This window comes from Nelumbo lutea, chromosome 5 (genome assembly GCF_056320005.1).
Source record: "Nelumbo lutea isolate HS-2025 chromosome 5, American lotus-T2T, whole genome shotgun sequence".
NCBI classification, from domain to species: domain Eukaryota; kingdom Viridiplantae; phylum Streptophyta; class Magnoliopsida; order Proteales; family Nelumbonaceae; genus Nelumbo; species Nelumbo lutea.
Window position 1 is genome coordinate 18252848 of NC_142688.1, and position 23599 is coordinate 18276446.

Consider the following 23599-nt stretch of genomic DNA (forward strand, 5'->3'; position numbering starts at 1 on the left):
TGTACAATGGGTCGTTGACGTGTTTACTTTTGACTGGGTTTGATAGTCGATCGTGCACGTCTTGTTTGTAATGGTAGCAGACTCTGAGACCTGAATCAGAGATTCAGATAGTGAGGTGATACTCAATTTGGAAGCTCAAGGAAGACAACCCCTCTTTTTTCTCGGTTGTCCTTTACCCGACCACACGAAAAAGGGATTGAAAAGTATTGGAAGGTAACGATACTACGATGGAGTGAACCCGATTGTCACGTGACCAAACAGCAAAAAATTAAAAAAAAAAAAACAAAAACAAAACCAAAAAGAAAAAGAAAAGCACTGAGATCATTCAATACATGCCAATTGTGTGAAATAAGACGGTATAAAGCAAAGCAGACGCAGAGTCGTTACTCCCGTACTTCCAGGAACACCACAGAGATTACCTCTCTCTCTGACATACTACAAGAAGTTCCAACACCCACTTAGAATAACCTGCCAACAAAAAATAAGTTCCAACACCCACTTAGAATAACCTGCCAACAAAAAATAAGTACCAACACCCTACCAAAGACACCACCTTGATCTGAAACCGCACATCTCACCATTAAGGCACAAAACGAGATGATTTTTCTCGTTTGCATTTCTGCGAAATTCAGGCATCAATCTCTGGAATTAAAAATCAGGATAAAAGGCAGAAAATAGACTGCAGAGTAAACCAAAAGCATGGCAGAAAAAAGGAGAATGGACTCAAACTCAACAGTACAAAAAAAAAAAAAAAATAGAATTAACACTTCATCCCAAGTCCCAAAGGGTCGATCAAATCAAGGAGTGGTAGCGAGGCAGCGAACAATTCGCTGAACAGAATATCAGTAGATGTAGATCATCACTGGACGTGAAATTGGAGTCTGATCCCATTCGCTAGCCAGTGTCGTACATCGCAATAGACCAATTATAAAGTATTGTCATATACCTCACCCAATGTCTGCTGAGTACTGACCATTCTTCTATACATGTGTACTTGAACAAATAGACCAATTGCCTAAATTCTTTCATTTTCTTCTTACAGTGTAAACTTCTTTTCGAGTATATAAATGAAAAAGAAATCGAGTGTCGGCGCGACGGTATGCACAACTTCCACATTATAACTATAAAAATATCAAAAAGAAAATATGAAAATCAGAGTGAGAATGATGATAAGAAGGATGAAAAGATGAATTGGCAAATACAAAACTGCCACAGGCATTTTCTCGAGAAAACATAAAATAAAAACTGTACAGTAAATTAACATTTATCAACTCTGGTTCTCTTCCCACTTTCAAATTTTGCCCTTCTTTTGCCTCCCTCTCCCTTTTTCTCTTTAAACACAATTATTTACATGATTATGTTTGACGTGAGTGGTTTCAACCAAAACCAAAACCTTCATTGGCCTCATGAATTGCAAGGAGTAGTCTCTCCTCCAGATGTTGTTTAGATGGATACTCTGGTAGATCCAGCTGGTTGAAACTGCATTTGATGAAACAAAAAAAGTACGGAGAGAGTTAAGACTTTGTGCATGGCATTGAATTAAATACCTAGAGAGAGAGAGAGAGAGAGAGAGAGAGAGAGAAGGCCTGGTTGTGCATAAGCGTACCATGTATGAGCAGAAGGCAAGTGATCAGGGCTCCCATAAGCTTTATGAATCTGAAATCTTTGTGAGCCTGAAATTCCTTGCAATGCACTGAAACCTTCCAAAGGTACCTGCAGGAATTGGTCAGAGTAACCAGTGAGGACACTTGATGATGCAGAAAAACTATATATATGATAAATAATTTAACATATCAAACAAAAATAAGAAAAGGTCAGTTAAAGATGTAAGAATTCATTTGATAAAAGTGAAATAATTAAAGAATAAAGTAAATATAAGATCAAACATTAGGAGGAAATTAGAAGCTATCTTTTTCACGAGAGAAATAAAAGCCAGACATGTCAAGACATCAATACCAGATGCTTCAGTTAAGAACAAAAATATTTATAGACCGTGATATAAAATTTGGAAAGAACAAGCTAATACAGATAAAACTTCCTTGTGAATTTAATTGCTTTAGCCCTTCTGGCACATTAGATATGCCTGAATCTCAAACCTTGCACCATCCTCGGGCTAACAAATTATGCATGCATACGAACATATTACCTGGTAGAACTTGTACGTAAAAGGGAAAGACATTACCTAGAGAAAGAAATGGATAATTGATCATTTGCAATAGTTACAGCAAGTCACTTGTTTACTCTAATGATTTTTTCCAGATAAGAGTTTCTATTTCATATTGTCTATAATTCCCTATTTATCCTTTTCAGATCTTTCTTCACAGCCCAAGTTCATCACTGTACACCCAGCCTTGCTTGATTAAAAGTTGTGGTATTTAATTGGGCTTTCCAAAGATAGCTTTCAAAGCCCAAAAGTTCAAAACTTCCACAAACATGAAGATAAGGGCTCAGAAAGCTTGTTTATTGTCTTCGGTCTCACAACAATGGAAAATGGTCAAAGGGTGTCTTCAAGTGGTCTTGTAAATCACAATCAGATAAGTTAGAATGATTTTCAGGTTTTAGAATGGAAGCTTGAAACAAGAAATTGGACGGAGTTACTATTGAAGCTTCAATAGAAAAAATATACTTTCAAAAAACATTCTACCAAATCACAAAAGCTCTTTTTTAGGCATTATGCATTTTCAAAAGCCCAGTCACAACATAACGTAACAGGGCCTATGTCTTGTATAATCTTTGCACACATCAGTTATCATATCATGCTTCCTAAGTACTAAGAACTATTCTTTACTTGTATATACATAGAAAAGTTTCATTTTAAAGGACAATCTCAAAGTTGTAGTGGGCTGAAACGAATCATTAAGATGGACCACAAATAGACCTTCCTTTTTAAAGGCTCATATAATTAGGGAAACAACCTCCAATGCAAAAAAGAACGGACTGTATAAGGCTGACAGTGACCGGTAAAGTTATCACAGGCCAATCCAGGACTCGACACGTGACCCAATTACAAAAGCTTTTTCCATGTATACATATTTATGTTTGAATGAGTTCAAACCTTTAAATTTCAAAGGTAGATTAATACGAAAAAAGGCAGAGCGGTCAAAGTTAAAAAACAAAACACACACACGCACACAAAGATGGGGACTAAATGCATAAAGGTACCTTTGAGGTGCCAGTCACAAACTGCAGGAGACGGGCTTTATCCTCCTTGCTGAAACCTTGGACGACTTCCCAAAACCATTGAATGACAGGAGATGCAGCACTGTATCCAGAATACTCAGTATTTGCTCTCATGTCATCCACTGAAATAGCATTAAGTACAAAATTTAATTAGTAGTGATTTTTAGTTGTAGAGCAGCTTTGGCAAACATATCAGAAGTCCTGAAAATGTCATCAAAACAAGCAAGCAACTCACAATCAATATCCGGAAGCCCACTAATCAATAACTCCAATTCCTTGTCATTAAAGATAGATATCAAATCACGTGGAATCAACTCATTGAAGCCTTCCAAAAATGCATTTATTTGAGGACGAATAGCAGTGGTCAACCGATGCTCAGCAACAAGATCAACATATTCATGCTTATTATCCTCAGTAACTCTAATGTTTCGTCCTCCAGGGATCAGCTCATAGTCAGTTACCTGAATTTCATTACCAAGGGTAAGTTTGGACAACAAAGTATTTAATACCCAATTTATTACGTAAATGATGGGAGCCCTCACCTCTGTTCTCTCATACAATATTAACTTTTCCTCATCCGCATCCATGCTAAAAGTAAGGTCCAAAATGTCACTTATGTCATTCTGCAAAGAATGAAAAATATAAGATTAGAACTATTTAATTTTGATCTAGACATGCATGGGACGCTACTTTCTCCCGGGCAGCATACCTCAAGCATCCACTTCAGATTTTTAAAGTAATCAGGATCTATAGCTTCAATGTCATGATAAGTTACTTTAACCCCTAGGATATGCTTGTAGAAGGACCGGGTGAAATGGACATCCAGAAGTTGTCCGTCAAACAATGCTTTTCCAACCTAGCAAAAGAAATGGACCAAAGAACTTAGATGTATATCATCATGTACTGAATGCGAGAAAAATAAAGAGAAGATACATTACCACCCGCCCAACGAACTTGAAGTATGAAAGGTGCTCAGTTTGGTAGACAGAATTAGGATTTGGCTGAAATGTTGATTCATTGCCCACGGTTGTAAAAAGTAGTGCTCCCTTGTCAAATATAACCCTGGACAACAACTGATACCATTCCCTTGTAAGCCCACCAGCATCAATACCTTCCTCACCTTGGAAATGAACAGTTAATCTTCCCTTCAGATCTTGAGTCGAGCGCATCCTCAATTGGTTATAAGAATCTTCAAGAATGTATGCTCTTCTCACCGATATTCTCAAAGGACTATGATGATGATCATGCTGATGCTTTATTTTTGAACGGAAATGGGCTCGTTTGTTGTCAAAATCAATGAAACGTGGAACTTTAAGCATAAGAGAGAACGACTTTTCTAGCAACCCCGGATTTTGCCTGATGAATGCATTTAACAACTTTCTATGCTTTTCTGTGAATTTGACAAAAGCTAAATGTTTCTCATCAACTTTTGTAAGGGAACCCAAAGCCTTCTGTTGTGCAGCAGAAGTGCTTGCATCTTCAATGTCAGAATTTGCAGCAATGCTGAAGTCTTGAACTGTGACTGACTGCCCAGGGTGCAACTTTTCACATGTCACAAAGAAAGATTCTATGTATGGCAATATGTTTTGGGTACCTGCTGGAAGTGGAGGTATTACACCTGTAGTTATTGGTGTTAGAGTTCTAGATGCAGTGGACAAATCGGGAGCAGAATCGGAGTAGCTCTCTATTTTGCTTATGCATGTGCTCAACTCCAACCATAAGGGCTCCAAAGCAGCATTTATCTCCAATACCTGAGAAAGGGCATCATTATGCTCTCTTTCAGGAATAACTTGATGATCTTTCTCTTTCTCATGGAGTGACGCAACAAGAGAGCTTAATGCCTGGAGAACCCTCAGTATAGCAGTTCCATCAGTAGAATTTGTACTCAGGAGTGCTTTCTCTGCTTCTCCAAAGGTGTGCAGTTCGTCCATTGCAGATCTGGTCAAGTTTTGGATAGAATCTGCTAACTCAGTAATAAATAGATGGCAATGAGTTGGAGTAATGGCCACCAATTTCTTTAATACCTCAGCCACAAGAACATAAGCATTATCTGACAAACTGCAGATTGGAAAATGGGTTAGACCAGAACCAGAATGATAAGTGATAATGAAGGACGAAATGCTATCGGCAACACTCCCCAAAAAAGTAAAGTGAAAATAAACCACACGGCAAACAGAAAAAAAAAAAAAAGCAGAAGACAGTAAGGTTGAAACTTTGTTATCCACAGACTTGATATTGTGAGATGGAGAAATATTGTACCAAAAATAAAGCTCTCCTGACAAGACAAACAAACTGAACCAGAACTCGTGCTACAGTTTCAATGTTCACTATCAATGAACTAACAGCAATAACAGAGAGGGAGAAAAAACATCCAAAACTAAAGAATACAGGTATACTTTTTATACACTAAGGTGATGATGCCCAACAGACTAGGATGCACCAAGACATGATCCAGGAATGGGAGACCAATTTCAGTGGATATATAGTGCACTAAAACCTCAAGGCTTTTCATGATACAGCAGCAATATAAGGTAATACAAATTCATCATGTTACTCATTATGTAACCCATTTCCCATTGGCTCCATACGAGCATTATGGCAGTATGTGCAATGCACCTAAAGTAGCTATTTAATCAAATATTGTTTCTTATTCAACCAAAAAACAAATAAAATAAAATTCAAATAACCTAAGATGGACAAATGAAAAATAAGACAACAATGCAACTATTCTTGGTAAGTTTCATCATACCCCTCACGTGCAAGCAGAGAACATAGAAGTCTAAGTTCTGCTTGGGGCAAGCAGAGTAGTGCAGTTTGAACATCAAATTCATTATGTACAGAAGAAATTGCCGGTTTAGAGTGTTCATCAGCCTTGGAAAATTTGACATCACCAGAAGAAGATCCACCAGCTTCACCATCAGGAATTGCAGCCTGAGGACCAGATTGTTGTCTGGCAGGGGATAGCTCAGACTTGCTGGATAAGCTGGATGTGTTTTCAGCATTATCAATAACAACCTCCAATACATTTAGCAACTGCAACAGGCAACAATACAAAATAGGTTAGTATTTCAACAAGAACTTAAGTAAAACAGTTGGGTTCCTAAGTTCCACTCTAGAGGAAATATTACCTGTTCTAGATGAGCTATACTCCTCAGATAGAGTGGCTGGTTTAATAGACTCAAAAGCAAGACAATGGAATAATCCCCTTTTTGCTGTGCCTTTTTTCCAACTTCCTCAATAATCATCACAGCTTTTCCACGACCCTGATCAGAACTCTCAAACTTTTGTGTGGACGGACGTGTAATCTCAAGCTGAAGCAAAAGCTTTGCCACAGAGGGATGGTGCCGAGCCAAGTATGTCAGAGTTTCAAGAATACGTCGGGACACAAGTGGAGGAACTCCTAGCAGCAGATACAACAACCCAGTATGCATTTCATCAGTTATCACTACATTTTTTTGAGAAAAGTTAACCAAGATTCATTAAGAGAAAAAGAGGTACATGAGAAGCTGTAGAAAGCAGGGGAAGAACCCCTACAAGTTACAAAGGAGTTACTTGAAAATAAAAGATAAAACAAATTTTAAAAGAACTATTTTCATTTTGTTATCGGTAAAAGGTTTCTATAAAATATTAAATATATCCGGCATACTAAGAACAAACAAAACAAGTAGAACCTTGAAAACCATATAATAAAGAACCAGTTAGCTTTCTTTTATTTTATGTTTTGATCATTTTAGCTTTTCTTTCTTTAGTCTTAGGTCTTTTTTTTTTATATCTTCTGAAGGGCTACACAACGAGGGTAGCCCATCCCCCAACCCAGGTGCAGGCAGGATTCAATCCCAAGTCTCAGCTACAACCAGCAGTCAGGCTAACAGCCAAGCAGAGCATTGACAGGATGGAGATCAACAAGAGAAAACTAGAATGGGGCATTCCAGGACTGGGGAACATTTTTTTAATTTGCTTTACATTTCAACTATATGACTGTTGAGGTATATTCTCTTCAACATTTTCTTTTTTTTTTTTTTTGTTTGAAATAAGTGTTAACTGATTGTATTAATAAAAGGATAGGTACATGAGGAGATGTACAGACTACAAAAAAAAAAAAACAGAAAAAAGAAATTACAAAGGTGTATTCTTTCACTGTGCAGATTTTCCTTTAAGGTACCCGCGATTTAGCCAAACTACCAGCTTAGTATTTAGTTCTCTGGGAATCCAGATTAGATTTACAGATAAGGTGTTCAAAATGTCTCTGGCCTCAGACAGGTAATGAGCTAGTCTCCAAGGGCCTCCCTCCTTCAACACTTTCTCATGAAGTAAAATTATACCGTATATGATCAAAAGAATGGTAACGCCCCACATACTAAGGAACAATAATTGGCATGAAACAGATGAGTTGAACCTTTTTCAACCATCATCAACTCCATCAACTATTACAAAATTAAACAGCATAAGAAAGGTCAGGATAAGCCTTACCATCCAAAAACTGAGGACGCGAATACATAACGTAATTCTGACAAGCATACAGTCTATAAGATGGTTCTGGAGCACCATTTAAATGACTGATAGGCTTCCGTGTATCAAGCATCAACATGTCCATCAGAAGTTGCACCAGATTGGTTCTAGTTTCAGCATGAGCACATAGGTTGAGGAGAAGTCTCTGTAATTGGCCCTTGTACAGGGGCTGCAAAAGCATATACGTATCAGAATGCCAATCTTATACATATAATAAATATACATGCATAGAAGATAAACTTGACTAACCAAATAAATACCTGAACCACTCGAAGCAGTCGAATCATTGCCTTCAAAGCTTCTTTATCCACTAGAGGAGCCCCATCAGCTTCTAATAGTTTACCTCCAAGAGATCTGCGTGAAGCAATGCTCATGCCAGCTCTGTCCAAGGTGGATCCAATACCTTCACCCCGTCTAGAAGACTCCCCTCTTCTGTTCCTTGAATACATGCCAAAAAGATTACGGCTATGATAACGATGTGCAAATCTTTCACGTAGCATATTAGCCTCAGCAACAAGAGCAGGTGTTAAATTGGCTAGAATAGCATCAGAAGAAGTTAATAGGACCTGGAAATGAAAAAAAAATAATATGAATTAGGATGAATGGATGAGTTTTCTAAAAACATAAACATAATAACTTAATGAATTTGAAACCTCTTCTCTTAAATCTGAAGGGAATGTAGCAATTATTGAGACAGCATCCATCTCAACTGGTTGGCCTTCCAATTCTTGTGATTGATGAAGTCTCTGAGCTTGTTGTTGTGCTAAAACTTCTGCACGGATATCTGGGGGGAGAGCTGCAAGAAATTCAGGATCAATATCTCCAACAGATTGAGGCTCAGAGTTTGATGGTTGTGCAGCTTGACCCTGTTGAGCCGAAAGAACCTCAGCCCTCAAATCCTCAGGAAGAGCATCCAGGAATGCAGGATCAATTGCTCCAGAATCAGATGCTGTGTTGACTTGCTGCTCCTCAGTTGGACCACTCTGGTCTTCTCCTTGGCTAGGATTTTCTGATACTTCACTAACACTCTGAAGAGATGCATCTCTGCTGCTTACTGGCACAGCATTGCTTGATATGCCTGATGATAAATTTGTTCTTCTTGTTCGAGTTGGCTGCAAATCACCCGAAGGCATTCTTTCAGAAGCTTGCCGTTCTCCACCATCATCATGACCATCAACACTTCCAATTTCTACATCTAGACTCCGTAGGCTTTCCCCTAACGTTGCTCCACTTCCACCACTCTCCTGGCTCACTGCCTCAACATCCCTTACAACTGCATCACTGCGTTCATACTGCATGTCAACAACTTGAGTTTGTGTAGCTGATGCCTCTGTTACTTGGAAACTGTCAGCTGCTGGCCTCACATCAGCATTGCCACCTCCATCCAATGCAACAGGGGAAGCAACAGTAATGCTTCCATTGTTCACTCTGCTTTCTAAAGGTGTATCAGACCTTACTCCTGCTTCTGATTCGTGTGGCTGACTGGCCTCCCCTTTGCCCTGAGGTTCCTTCGTAGTTATATTTTGATCAGAAGGTTTCTCAGGAGCTGGACGTCTAAGCCGAGAAACAAGCAACTCCTCAAGCCCTTGGGGTATTGCGGGTGCAGTTGAGCCACTGCGTTGTTGGCTATCATCTACCCACATATTGAAGCGATGTCCATGTCGTCCATTTCTCAGTGACCGGAAAATGGTATCTAACCGTGATGAAGCATTTTCTAAAGTCCTATCTGAGAAGAGGGCATTAGCCATATTCTCTGGAAATTATACAAGAGAAAATGAAAGTTAAAAGTCAAAACAATCACAATTTATCAGATCATGATAGATATTGAACTACAAAATGACACGTCAATTTGACCAAAAGAAACAACCTGATTGTCTAAAAGATGATGGATTCAGCATGGAAGAAGGTTCAATCAGGAGAGGATGCTGAGAAGGAGCCCCATGGTCACTAGTTCTTCCTAGAAGATTATAGATAGATGTTGTACGCCCTTGCCGCCGAGAACCAAAAACTTCAACAGGCATCACATGGAGGGTGTCATTGGGAAAACTGTTTTCTCTACCAAAAACTTCAATATGATCAAAAACATTTATTCCATTGATGCCCTCCTCTAGCCTGAGAATCACACCCTCGTCGTCATCATCATCATCTTCTTCATCCTCTTCTTCCAATACATCCTCATCAAACTCATCCTCATCAATTTCATGATCATCCTGATCTGTGTCAGGATGAGACATGTGATGAACTTCATCTTCTTCCAAATCATTATGTTCATCATCCTCATCCTCATCTTCCTCTCCGTCATCCCCAGACATATCCTCATCATCATCTTCATCAACAAGATTGTCTTGCACATTGTGAGGCATGTCAAATCTTATCCCCACTGATTCCAAACCATTTTCAAGACCACCAGCTTCCTCAGAAATTTCATGCATAAAATCATCTTCAGTTCCAGGAGCAGAACCTCCATCGAGATCACGGTCATGCTCCATATCATCTGTGACAGACTCTGAACTGCCAGAAGTTTGGACTGCAGTAAAGGGTTCAACATTATCAACCGCAACTTCAATGTGATCAGGCTGGGATGTGGTTTCCAAGGACTGGAACTGATCACCATTATTATCTGTTCTTCCAGGTGGATTCTGATCGGATGGCTTTTCTGAGTGCTCACCCTTCCCAGAATTGAGATCGGCAGAATTGACATGTTCCTTAGTTACTGACTCTAGAGCTTTCACGATGCCAGTAACAACCTTAGGTGAGTCAGCATGATCTAGGTCCAAGACTCGAAGCATTCCAGTCAATGATCTAACCAACCCAACATCTATAAAAGTTGCAGAAGCTTCTGCTGAAATATATGAACCAGTAGGTGATCGAGCAACTAGGACATCATTGAGAAGATCAACAAAAGCATGGATATTACTGTCAGGTTGCCTGAATCCATTAGATGAATCAACAAAGTCATTTAATACATTGCTGATCTCAGTAAGAACTCTTCTACGCCCTTCAGTGGAACGAATACAAGATGCCACCAAGAACTGGCTAGCCCTGGTGGCTAGTTTCTGCCTCCAGTCACCATCTAATTTCTTTTCCTTTTTGTGGCTTCCAGAATATGGAAGAAATTTGTGAAGAATGTGATGAAATATTCCTCCACTATAGTTTCCAGCGGAACCCCTTTGAGGAGGAGCTCTGCAGCTACTAATCTCAGCATCTCTTCGGAGTAGAATATGTATAGATGAAGAATACGTCAATAATATCTCAGTCAATAGCTTTAAAATGAATACAGTTTTTGCAAGAGATGCAGAAGCCTCCTGACCATTGGTTTCACTCTCTTCAGAAGAAGTGGCAATTGCCTTTCCTTTCCCTTTAGTCGCAGCACCATCAATGTCCATGTCTGTTGAAGATGACCCGTCTATCACACCTTTTTGAGGGGGCACAAAAGTTATAACAGAATCCAAGAGGAGCTCAATAACACTTACAAAACTCTGTGGAGATTTTCTGTGAGCTTTGGCATTCTTGGAATTTGAATCCGCATGTTTGCAATGCCCACTTCCAGGAGCAATTAAACTCATATCACCAGATATAGTCTTTCCATCAGCCATCTGTTGCTTGTCTTTCTCTTTATCCTTGCATTTTTCTTTGTCCCGATCTTTCAACAAAACAACATAAGGTCTTTCACCTACCATCTCAATTTGGCAGATAGACTGGGCAGCTTGAAGAAAAACAACTGGATCTCTAGAAATGACAGAAGCCAAATTTAGAAGAAAATTGCGGGGAGTAAGCCTTCCATTAGAATGCCTACTTGTTGCAGCCACTAGGCTGTGGCGTATCTCAGATTCCATTGCTTGTTGTAGGGTCTGAGGATCTTCAAGAATATGGCGAATAATGGTAGCAGCAACATTATCAAAACCAGAAAAGAGACTACTTGTTGGTAAAGATAGCAAAGAAGGCACACCCCCAGCTTCAAGAAAATTCACAGCAACAGAATGAGTTCTTGTGAGTGTAGCACATAACTGAAGAACAATATGCATTGTCTCAGAAGGAAGCTGGCTCTTAATGCATCTACAAGCAATCTCAATCAGTTGCTTCTGGTCATGTACTTCTATATAACGTGGAGACAGCCCCAATGCAGATTGTAAATTGCTTGGCTTCTCCTCATCCACAGTAACAGAATTTTGTTGGCTACTAATTTCATCCTTCTTCAACTGTTCTGAAATTTCAGAATTTAATTTTTGATCCACCTGCAACAGCTGATCAATTGCAAGAAAAGCTGATGTCACCCACTTTGGCACTTCAATTTTTCCTCTATAGTGCAAACTAGGGTCCCAGTGAGAAAGCAAACTCGAAGCAATCGTTACCAGGCCATTCTGGGAGGCAATTCCTCGTGCTGCTGCATCATCATGAAGAACTAACGCAAGAACATGAAAAAGAGCAGATAGCATATTAGGGTTACCACCATCAGAAACTGAACCGCAAAGTTTCACATTATCGATAATGAAGGAGATAACTTTGTGCCTGCATTCACCATCATCTTGTGAGCATATCATCACAAGCAAGTCCCTAACTGGAAATGCTACAGGTTCCTTCATCTGCAGAAGCCTGGCACATGTTGCTAACAACTCCTCAACAGGAGGAAGCTGAACTGTTTGTTCTTCTTGATCTGCACCACTTGCATCTGCAGCATCTTCGTTTGCTGGTGTTCCAGAATTCCCCAGGGACATGGCAAGAGCACGTGCCAATTCATCATCCTCTTGGACTTCCTCTGGATGTGAAAACAACCACTCCATTGCCATCTCCACACTGTTTGTTCCCACTTGCCTCAGAGCTTCTTCTGCCCTAGACCTGGAAAAGCCCATCTCAACAATTGTTGAAATAGCTGATTCATTTGGAGGAGGACCAGTTATACGAGCCCCACCATTGCCATTGACATTTTTCACTTCAACACCAGAATATATGTGCCTCATGATAGCAATAATAGTTGTAATGAACTCATAACTGCACTCAGTAAACTGAGGATGGGTCCAAATAGGAAGCACAGTTTTCAGTACCATAGATTGGAGAATCTTTACAAAAGTCTCAGCATCTCGAGGAGAAGTAACATTTCCATTTGTAAGAGGTTGTGTAAGCAAATGTTTGGTAGAAGATAAGATGAGAGATGATGTCACCAGGTGGTCCATAAGTGTACCATAGCTAGCCAAAGGACCATATATCCATGTGTGATCTGTTTCTTCCTTCTCATCTTGTTTTAGGTTCCCATCATCAGTGTCCATTGGAGATGCAGGAGGTCTATTAACAGCAAAAAGCAATTGACTTGTAGCCTCAAAAGTGGTCAACACTGCTTGAACAACCCCATGACCATAAAAACAGTTCAACAAAATTGGATTGCAGGAATCTGGCCTATCGAGCAAAATGCCATCAATGAATTCAATTACTTTGCCGAAGTAGCGACACTTTGTTGATACAGATACCTCTGATCTACAAGGATCTAGATGACCCTCAAAGTTCAAGTGCTCTAATGAAATGGAGGCAAAAGTAGAAACTACAGATTTTGAAGCAGGGGACAAAGTCAAAGAATCATCCCGTCGACGAGAAGGAAGCAACATTACTTTTCCCAACTCCAGAAAGAGGTGGCTGATGTGGAAAGAAAGTGATCTCATCATATCACAGCAGGATGAATAGTAGGATTTCTGGTTATCACTTTCCATTTTGCTAGCAGCATCAGAAGAACCAGTTCGATGCAATTGGTTACCTGAACCAAAGCGCAGATTAGAGGGTCCATCCTCACCAAATCTCTGCTGGACACCAGTTGCACGACCAAGATCACGGTACAGATTTATAAGATCAAAAAACTGAGACTCGACACTCCAGCCCGATGTCCTTCTTCTCAATAATGGATCAAGGAACTGCCTAAATGAGTTGAATCTTTGCTCTTCAGTTTCATTTGAATTCCCATCTGATTTTTGTGACTCAGTGGTAGAAACGGAACCAGAACCCTCCATCTCAACCTTTGCATCTTCAAGCAAAGCAATTTGCCATAGAACTTCCCGGTGGATACGCCCAATATCTTCCAGAACATCCTTGCTTTCATTTCCAAGTTCCATTAGCAATGCAGTCACCCAACGGTTGTCCTTAGAAGCAGCAAGAAATAGGAGAAATTCAATGACAAAAAGTGAAGGAAAGATCCCATTATCTGGTGTAGTCCTAGGGTCCAACAAAAATGAACAAGAAGACAAGCTAAATCCAGTTAAAGCCTTCTTCAAATGGTCCCTCAATGAAGAAGAAAATGAATGTGCCAATGCAGCAGAATGATGTTGCGTGAAACCCTTAAAAACCACAGTGCTATGCAAAGCAATAGACATTCCTTCAGATGACTGTGCAATACTAGGTCGCAGAAGAAGCTTCATCAAAGCTTCAATGCCCTTCTTCTCCACAAATAACCTACAAGCTTCAGAATTTTCCATTGTTCTGTGAACCAGTACCATCACATGAAAGATACATAGTTGAACGAACCGCTCATTGCTGATACCATCAGCAGCTGAATCCATTGCACTAACCAGACAGGCATGCCCTTCATGATCTTTTTCCTCAGAATCAGTCTCCATTGCAGTACTCCCATCCACTTTCCCCAGTAATCCTGAGCATGTATCATCCCCTAATAAAGCAATCTTATCAATAATTTCAATTATTATATCAACACCAGTGGTTCTCAATGAAGACACATGGCGCAAAAGCTCCTCCACAGCATTTGCCAAAGGGACAACACCTTCATTCATTGCTATCACATATTTCCTGGTGGTGAAAATGTCCACAAGGAACCGCAAAGCCATAGTTTCCTTAACTGCTTCCAGACCTTTTGCATTAAGACATATCGCACCAAGACCACTAGGAACACATGTAAGAGCTTTTGAAGAAGGGAGTATTCCAGCGACTACTGAAGATAAAAAGGCATCAGGAAGACCCATTTCATGTAAGGAATTGAAACAAGTAGGGTCCTTGTGGATGATTTCACTCATTACAGTTACTGCTGAGAAATATATATCACCTCCAAACCTCTCTACATTGCCAAAAATTAGTAACAAAGAGGCAGGTAAAGAACTGTCTTGAGTGTTTTGAGACCTTGAAGAATTTGCAGGTGCATAGGTAGCAGAACCTAGTGCCTTTAGTAAAGCTTTGATGAGCCGCTTCTGGGAGTACAATTGATCATCATATCTTGAATAATCACCAATAACCATAGAGTTTTCATCTGCAACAGCCAGACCAATAACCCTATGCACTTCTGTCTGCAATCTCTGAGACAGGAGATCTACACCCCCCAGATCTTTCAACAAGGAAACAGCTGCATTACTGTAATCCATGAGCTTTTGTAGAGTTTTTACAGCAAAACATACGAGATGCATATGAGTAGAATTTACATCCTGCAGTAGAGGCAATAGTGTGGGAACCATCCCTGATCCTCTTATAGAACTCCCAGAACTTGAAGAAGATATAACATGAAGAAGGTAGAACTGCAGAAGTGCTTCAACAAAAGATAGAGAAGAAGGATCATTGGAGTTATTCAATGACAAGACAGCTTTCTGGAGCACATTTAGAAGAATCATACGGTTCCCCCCAGCAGAAATGATGCTTGATCCACTCAATATCCTTGCTCTCTCATGGGATGATGAATAAGCAGCTAATTGTGCCCCCAGTGCAAGCATAGCAAGTGTTCTAATAGTTCCAGAAATGGCTTCCTCAGACCGCACAATCCTGATTAACTCGTTAGTATATTCTGGCTCATTTGAGAAAAAAGATACAAGTTCATCATGAGCATCATTAGACTGAACAAGCGCAATGAAAGCAAGAAGAGAAATCCTGCTGTACAGCCTGCAGGTTCTTGGAGAACGAAAGGCCCGGGCATATCTAATACGGGTCAGCAAAGGGAACCTGTGCTCTGGAGGTACAATGTATTGGTCAATGCACTGTTTCAGAAGCTGCAAGTCATCCTCCTTCCTCATATGTAAATCTGGAATATTTATAACTTGCAAGTCGGAAGCTTTTGCCGCCGAACTGCTTTCCTCAGCACTCTGAGCATTTACCCCATGAAATTCATAATAAAGGGTTGAACCTAACCGATAGTGAGACTTGTCAGATTCGCTCTCTACATCAGATGGGAATAAACATAAACCTTCATCTTGGATTCTCTCATTGGCCATGACACATGAATATAAACCCAAGCCTTCTTCTTTGCTTCCCCATCCCTGCGCTAGAGCAAGGAGATAGCTGTTTATTGAGCCACATCCAATCAACTTTCCACTCACATGCAACTTTGAGGGATTGATTTTAACTAGTGCAGAAAGAGTCTCCAACGTAGCTATGACAATTTCAGGATCGGTTGATGCAAGAAGGTGCTTGAAATGCTGACAAGAAAAAGAATAATACAGTGATATCAGGAAAAAAATACAGTTGCAAATACTTGATGAAAATAACAAAGTACCTGACTCTTACAAAGGATCATCAAAAGTGCATGTGCAAAAGCAGAAAAAAATGGACTCTTTTTAAGTAGTAGAAACAGAAGCTTGTTATTCAATCATTATCCAGCGTACCTCTAGACCACTAAATGAACTCTTGTTATGGCAGTTTTCCAATATTATTTGCATCACTCTTAAAATTTGCAGGACTGCATGCTTCGGAAGTGGGTCGTCATCCTCTGGAATATTATCCAGTAAGAGATCTTTCCTACAAGAGATATATGTCTTGAAATATGTGTCAAAATGTAGAAAAAGAGGCCTCCAATGGTGAAAATTTCCCTGAGAGAAGCCCAAAAATAAGTGAGAAAGGAAGAAATAAGGCACTTGATAATCACTGGATAAGTATTGTGTTATCATCACCTTATTGTATTCCCATCGAAATCCTGAAAGAGGTATCGCAATATCATGTAATGGACTCTTAATAACTTTGTCAATGAATGCTTTAATTTTAGGAGGCTGCAATTATATGTACAGTAATTAGCACTATATCTTTATTATATCAAATCAGATGAAACAATTCATTGAACAATAATGCTTAGCAGAGAAGATACCAATTACAAAATGTATATACTTAGAAGACAAGTTAAAAACATTTAAACCACTACCAATGAACAGATCTGCTTCCTATGATGCCAATCAACAACAAACATGAACATACACAAGGTAATGTATCTTTTATATATAAATGCAACAAGCATTTATGTATGTTCATTTTAGGTTTTCAAACATACTTGTTTTAGTCTGTTAGTTTCCCAAGGTTATAGACAGAACAAATCACTTTTTTATGCAAAGATCCTTGTTTCTCCATTAAGTTCTTCAGGAATTTTAGTTGGAATATTTTCATATTTTACCAAAATAATGTGTTTTTATGAAATGGGTATAATATTTCAATCAGAAAAATCAATACTTGCTGACTCAAGCATGTAAATTTCACTTTAGTTGCCTTGAAAATGGAAGTGTTCTGATGGAATTAATTAGAACCTTGGTGGAAAACTAAAACCTTTCTCTTTTTTCAAGGCAGATTGTTATAAAATCACAAGTATGACCCTTCTGACCAAGTAAGGGACCACAAACCACACCACCATTCTATGTAAAACAATTATTTGATACATCTTTCCCGTTTAGCCAACCATTATAGATACAGATGTGTTTCCTGGACTTGGAACCTGTTCAACATGATAGCATTTCATGTATATGAAAAATAAATAAAGATCTACCCAATGAGCTTAGTTAATCTAGTGGATTGTTCTGAATGGTGTTTGCCTCAAGGCAATAGTTAAAACCACATAAGAGCTCGTTGTTAAAATTTGACACTACTTCAGAAAATTTACAATATTTTCAACTTTAGAGCATGTATTAGTTCTCAAGGATGAAAGGGCCAAGTAAAATTAAAAAAAAAAAAAAGGTGTTTCTTGAGATAAGAAACAAAAACTATTAATCACATACAGTTTGAAAGACAAGTGATTTCTAATAATGAGTAGCGAATATGTCTTTCTGTTAAGTAGGCAAGCAACACTTTAATGGATATAATTGAGGAATACACCTTACACAAGGAGCATGTTTTTCACACACAGACATTTGGGGCCTTGAGAGGGGTGAACTGGATAAGGAGGGCCTAAGTTTTGGCACTTATAAAGTCTAACATGTATATAATGCTAAAAAATAAATCAACAATAACATGTCAATTTTTTTATTCCCTTACCAAGTCAACATTGGATGGCATTACAAAACATAGAAAAGCACATTAAAACACCCCAAAACAATTAATATACATATTCAATTGCTCATTGAGTTGTCCTTGTATACATAAATATAATGCACATAATATTTACTATGAATAAGAAAAGAAAGGTACAAGCACCAGTTCACCAATTTCTTTGTGGCAAGAGGGTAATGCTGAAGACCCCGAAAAGGTAACAAGCGCAAGTACAACTAAGGAAACCACTGATAAAGTGCCAACAACCCCATATGCTCTTCTAACATCTTCCCTAGATATATCATGAGTCGTGATCAGTGTTTTAAAAGTGCAAGGCGCATTTTGCACTGCAAGACACCTAGGATTTTTTGAAACAAGGCACAAAAGAATGCCAAAAAATCCAAAATTGCAAAAAATTAAAAAATATCAATTAAAAATATAAACTAGTATCTCAAATTAAAACAAATGTTTAAGAAAAAACTAGTATCTCAAATTAAAATAAATGTTTAAGAAAAAAACTAGTATCTCAAATTAAAATACATAAACATAACATGTAAAATATATTCAAGTATGTGAAAACCAATCACTTTATTTTTTCCCAATTGCATTATTTCAAATGGCTAATGTGATGTTAAAAAATTTGCATTCCTGGTTCTATGAACCACCTTTTGTACCGAGCCCATTGAGGCAAGCCCAAACAATTCCACCAAAGCTCTGAAAACCCCCTGTTTGCAAATGCTGTTCATTCATTCATCCTAATAAAACGCATTTTCAAAAGACAATTAACATTATAAAATCAGTTTTTGTAAGGATTAAGTATTTAAGACCCTAGGCTTAAAAAAACAAAATGTGCAAGTTTCAAAAGGTGCATGCCTGGGCTGAAGTACAAGGCACACACCTATGCACAATACCGCATGTGAGGCCTCAGTAAGGCATATACCTTAAAATACACCTCACCTGTCCGCCTAGGCACACCTGAGGCACGTCTTTTAAATAACTAGTCGCAACCCACTATTTTACGAACAGTTCTGTGTAACAATGGAGGACATGTCCAATTCTTGAGGACACACACCTAGGCACTCTCTTAAATGGAGGACATATCCAATTCTTGAGGACACTTCTATGTAATAATTCCTTTCTATCCCCTGGCTTATTGGACATAAATGAACAGATAATGTGCAAGATTAATGTCATCTTTCGTACCAAACTTTACTCACTAACAAAGACAACATTTATTGTGGGTATATAATATTAGAATTCAGGAAATATAAACTATTTTAATAGTATATACTTCTCCATAAACATGTCCATGAGTCCAAGTTTTCTAATCTTTCTCAATTGGACTCTTGGACAAATGTTGGATTTTGACTCCCATGTCCATGCCCATGCAGTACTGAATTCCATACAAGACTTCAGAAGCAAAAACAAACACTTTTTATAGTTTTTTTTTCTTTGGCTTAATGGGCTACACAATGGAGGGTAGCTCATCCCCTCCCTTTAACCCCCCAACCTTGGTGGCAGCAGCCCCTGCATCCTAAAGATCTCTTATAACTATCATTTGCTTCATAAGTTTGCAATAAAATAATCATCATTCACCAAAAATCAAAACATCATGATGCCTTACCAATCTCAAAAATGTAAAGTCTTAACCTAGTAACCTACTATATAACATACAGAAAAGAAATGTACAGAATCCTTGCCTACCATATAATATATATATAAAAAGCAGACAAGGACCATAAAACTTAAAACCATCCTATTAGAAAAGTGAAGGCCCTGTTTTCTAGAGTGAAGAACTTATTCAGATGGATCCCAAGGTCTGCTAATTTGATGCTGGATTGCCTGTCTCAGAGCAGATTAACTCTTGGGGAACTAATTTTACCCCTGCTGCATACACTCGTATTGATTTATTTTTGGCTTTTTTTATGGATAACTGAAATTGCCGGCATTGCATTTTTCTTTTGTTTTCCCAGGCAGCAATTTACCCTTGAGGATTTTTTTCTCAAATTCTAACACATTTTTATGTGTTGTTATCAATCCAAATAAAGGAAGTTAATGATTACCACCAATCCTCACAGAGTAGAGGGTTAGCTGCATGCTACTATTCAGCTAAAGAAAAAACTAACTCAACTTAACCATGCCTTGCCCCAAGTTCTATTAAATATAAGCCGGTACTGTGGTAATAGAAAATCCTTTATTCTATGCATCATTCCGTATCAATGTTCACCCTTCTTCAATGATTTTCCTAGACTACAAATTCAAATACAAAGGCATCCAGAAAGTATATCCATTCCCACTCAATTAAATGATCCCTGTGGCCATCATCCCCTCTATAATCAGAGTAAGAAGTCCCATCAACAAGGTATTGGTCATTAAAATTACTGGTTGAGGACCTCGGCAATAGAAATGAATGAATTTACTCAATGTACCATTTAGCAATTATCTAACCAATCAAGAGATTCAAGATAAAAGCAAATGTTAAAATTTTCAATGATCATCTTGTTGAACTGAAATTGGCTAGATGAAAACCATTATAAAACATTATTTTAAGTAAAAATTCCATCACTGCAGACTTAAGCCCTTATACCAAGATTGTACACCTCTTTAATGTGCATGTGTTTACTTTGCCCACTTTGATGTAAAGCACCATACTAAAGCTATTTGTTATAACTTCTGACAAAAAGCAATTAGGATCTCACTGATCCCACTGCATAGAATATAATATCAAGGAATATGGGTGTGGAAAAAAATGGAAAGCCGATGCTCATAGCCTAGGAGAACCTCATGTTTCTCTAGAACAAATTGACAGGGCACCGAAAGACACTCGTTTCTTTCTATTCCAAACAATTATCAATGGTACTCTTGAGCAAAATCCAATTAAAATGTCAGGAACTTTATGGGAGCACTAGGGGCTGACTTTTATAGGGCTCATATTGTCAAGCTGGATCCTTTTTTTTTTGGCCTAGTAGGATATAGGGTTTTGTCTTGTTCATTTGCCTTTGTGATCTCTGAAGAAGAGAAGACAACCATAAAATGCTAAATTGTTCCATTCCATTACACTTACTCATTCTCCAGTTTTTTTTTTCTAAATTAGATTGAATAAATAACTTATTAACAAGGTCTTTTATCGGTACTTATTTTAATAGCAAATCATTGCTCGCTGATCAAATAGCAAATAAGAACATCTAATCATCTAATGAAATCGCTCGATTCAATGTCCCCCGCTACATAAGTGTTAAACAATTCATGATTGATGCGAAAGAGGGTCTTGCGCCTGAAAACAACGAAGTTAACAAAGACAAGTAACTAAAACTACTCACTAATATCCAAGATAAAAATAAATAAAGAAAGAAAGATAAAATAGATGAAGGAAACAAGCTTAGCTGAAACACTGGTGAAATTTGTCCAAGCGGCGCGACAAGTAAAACATAAAAACATATATTTTGAACTTCCACTATTTTCTCGGTTGTTCCAACAAACCCTAGAGAAGATATTCAACAGATTCGCATGCAAGAAAATGATGAACTCAAGAATCGAAACTGACCGGCTCGGAGTCAAGTTTAAGAGAAGGACCGACTGCTCCTTCACCCGATAAGAGATGCCGCAGCCGCAACGGCAAGCTCGATCTTAGGGTTGCCATTTCAACACAACTTCTCTACTTCCAGAGACTGCGAGATTAAAACAAATAACAAAAATAATCAGTTCTGGTTAGATAGATAAAACAAAACCACTGAGGGTGAAATAACTTCCTTCAATTGAATAAAATTTTGAAAAACACAAATTAATCATTAACAGAGACTGACAGTGAGAAGAGAGGGCATATACTTGAGAGAAGAAATAGAGAAGTACGATGGATGATGCATACACATCCGATGATTCGAGCACACGAAGAAACACGAGAGAGGAAAGATAAAGGGACAAAGATAGAGAGAGAACGAGGGTGAGAGAGAGATGGAGGGATAAAGAGAGAGAGAGAGGGAGAGAGGGAGAGAAGAGAGACGAAACCCCGGAACAGAAAGAAGGGGTCTCCTTTTTAACCCCCGTAAGGAAGAAGAAAACGTATTTATAGGCGCACAAACACAGGGAGAGGGAGAGAGAGGTCTCCTACAGTCCTACTCCTACTAAAGGCCGAAAGCTTGAAAAGTAAAATCAACAAATATTGATAAATAAAATATAGCAAAATTTGTGGATTTTCTAGACGAGTTGTCTATTCAAGGGAAGACTGGAGAGTCCATTGCAAATTACACGTGGCAAATGCTGACATGGAATAAGCAAATTAGACGTGGCTGAATAATGTTCTGATCGCTAGCTCACCAGTCCACGTGGATAAAAAGAATGGAAGGTCAGTGAATAAAAACCTACCGACTTGGATACAGGACGACCCTTTTTTATCGAATTGGACAAAAGGAAGAGGTTTTGTGACAGTTCGTATGGGCCACGTCTCAGCCATCTGCCCTGAACTACAACAGCTCCGTTGCTTTATGAATGTAGGTTTTGCCACGTGAGAAGATGGAAGTCATTTAGAAGAATAAAACCTTCCGAGTGATGGATAGACTGATAGACAGCTCATCTAGCAAAGCCCTCGCCAGCAATAAAAATCTACTCGAAATCTTGGGTGTGAACATGGGACCGAAAAATAGGTAGACTGGGCTGGGCCAACCGAGCACAAAACAAGACACATTGCCCGGCCCACTAACATCACCCTCTAGGCCTCTAGTGTGACTGTGAGATTGGTTCTAGGATATGCCGCCCACGAGTTGCTCACACTTCCTTACCCACGAGACATTACAGCTATGCGTCCGAAACTTCTCTCTTGTTATTCATGGAAAGCTATTGCCAATGAAGGGGAAATCAGTTCATTGCAAGGGAATGTGCCAATGGTGTGACCAACATCACACAAACATATCACTTTGGAAAAGATGTGGGAATAATTTGTCGGTAATATATCCAGAATAGTGAGATTGTGAGTCCAACATCACACAAACATATCACTTTGGAAAAGACCCAATCTGCTCACAACAAAAAGAAATGTTCCAAGAGGTTCCAATATAATCTGCATCCACATATTCATAGCACGGTGGGTTATAGTCTTGTGGTGGATCCCAATTTCATGGTGAGATGTGCAGATACAAATATGTTGGAAGTGAGTTGGAACAGCTTTTATTAGAAGTACATTTATCCCACCTTAGCTTGAAGATCAAGCAATCAATATGAAATTCTCTCTCTGTGAAGAAGCTGAAAATTGGTTTGTTCGCCTGAAATTCAATTACTCTACCATGCATTCACGTCCAACTAAAGTTGTCATTTGGATAAGTTTTTGCTTTGGAGCTTTGGGTCATACTCAAGGTTTAAAATGTTGAAGCTCGCTGCACTCTTTTTTATTGGAAATTGGCTCAGAGGGAACGGTCCAAGGCTGGTTTACCCCCTGAATCAGGCCACACCCCGATACAACCCTTGTAGGGGTATATCGCGAAGCCACCGATGTGATACAATACACCCGATACGGGCATATTGTATCAAAATTTTGAACCTTGGTCATATTAAACAAAATGAGCAGAAAAGAACCTTTGGTGGCAGTAATTTTAAAAATATAGCAATATAATAAAACCAAAAAACACTAGTAAACCCCCAAGCTTTAAAAGCACAAATCCTGCTTATCCAAATGCAATCTAAATTTCCGCATGGAATCAGCAGAAAAAAAAAAAAAAAAAAA

At 38.7% G+C, this 23599-nt stretch overlaps 1 protein-coding gene across 1 annotated transcript; it reads right to left on the reverse strand.

Moving 5' to 3' along the window:
- Positions 1–1164: 1164 nt before the first annotated feature.
- Positions 1165–21922, reverse strand: LOC148850712 (E3 ubiquitin-protein ligase UPL2-like). Its single transcript, XM_088945145.1, has 17 exons — positions 21712–21922; positions 21431–21554; positions 16551–16646; positions 16266–16469; positions 9557–16079; positions 8343–9442; positions 7950–8255; positions 7651–7858; positions 6309–6580; positions 5930–6213; positions 4119–5238; positions 3890–4036; positions 3723–3803; positions 3416–3641; positions 3159–3302; positions 1607–1709; positions 1165–1479 (listed from the first exon to the last, which is right to left on the reverse strand). Exons 2-17 carry the CDS (start codon positions 21524–21526, stop codon positions 1377–1379), a joined length of 11013 nt encoding a protein of 3670 aa, XP_088801271.1. The 5' UTR covers positions 21527–21554; positions 21712–21922; the 3' UTR covers positions 1165–1376.
- Between the last annotated feature and the right edge of the window lie 1677 nt (positions 21923–23599).

What these genes read in the sequence shown, in the direction of transcription:
- LOC148850712 (XM_088945145.1), bottom strand. Translation starts at nt 21,526, where the DNA reads ATGGCAACCCTAAGATCGAGCTTGCCGTTGCGGCTGCGGCATCTCTTA. An exon ending in TTCGATGGGAATACAATAAG is followed by an intron (nt 16,470 to 16,550) that starts GTGATGATAACA and finishes GGCTTCTCTCAG; the next exon opens with GGAAATTTTCACCATTGGAG. An exon ending in GACTGGCACCTCAAAGGTAC is followed by an intron (nt 1,710 to 3,158) that starts CTTTATGCATTT and finishes TCCTGCAGGTAC; the next exon opens with CTTTGGAAGGTTTCAGTGCA.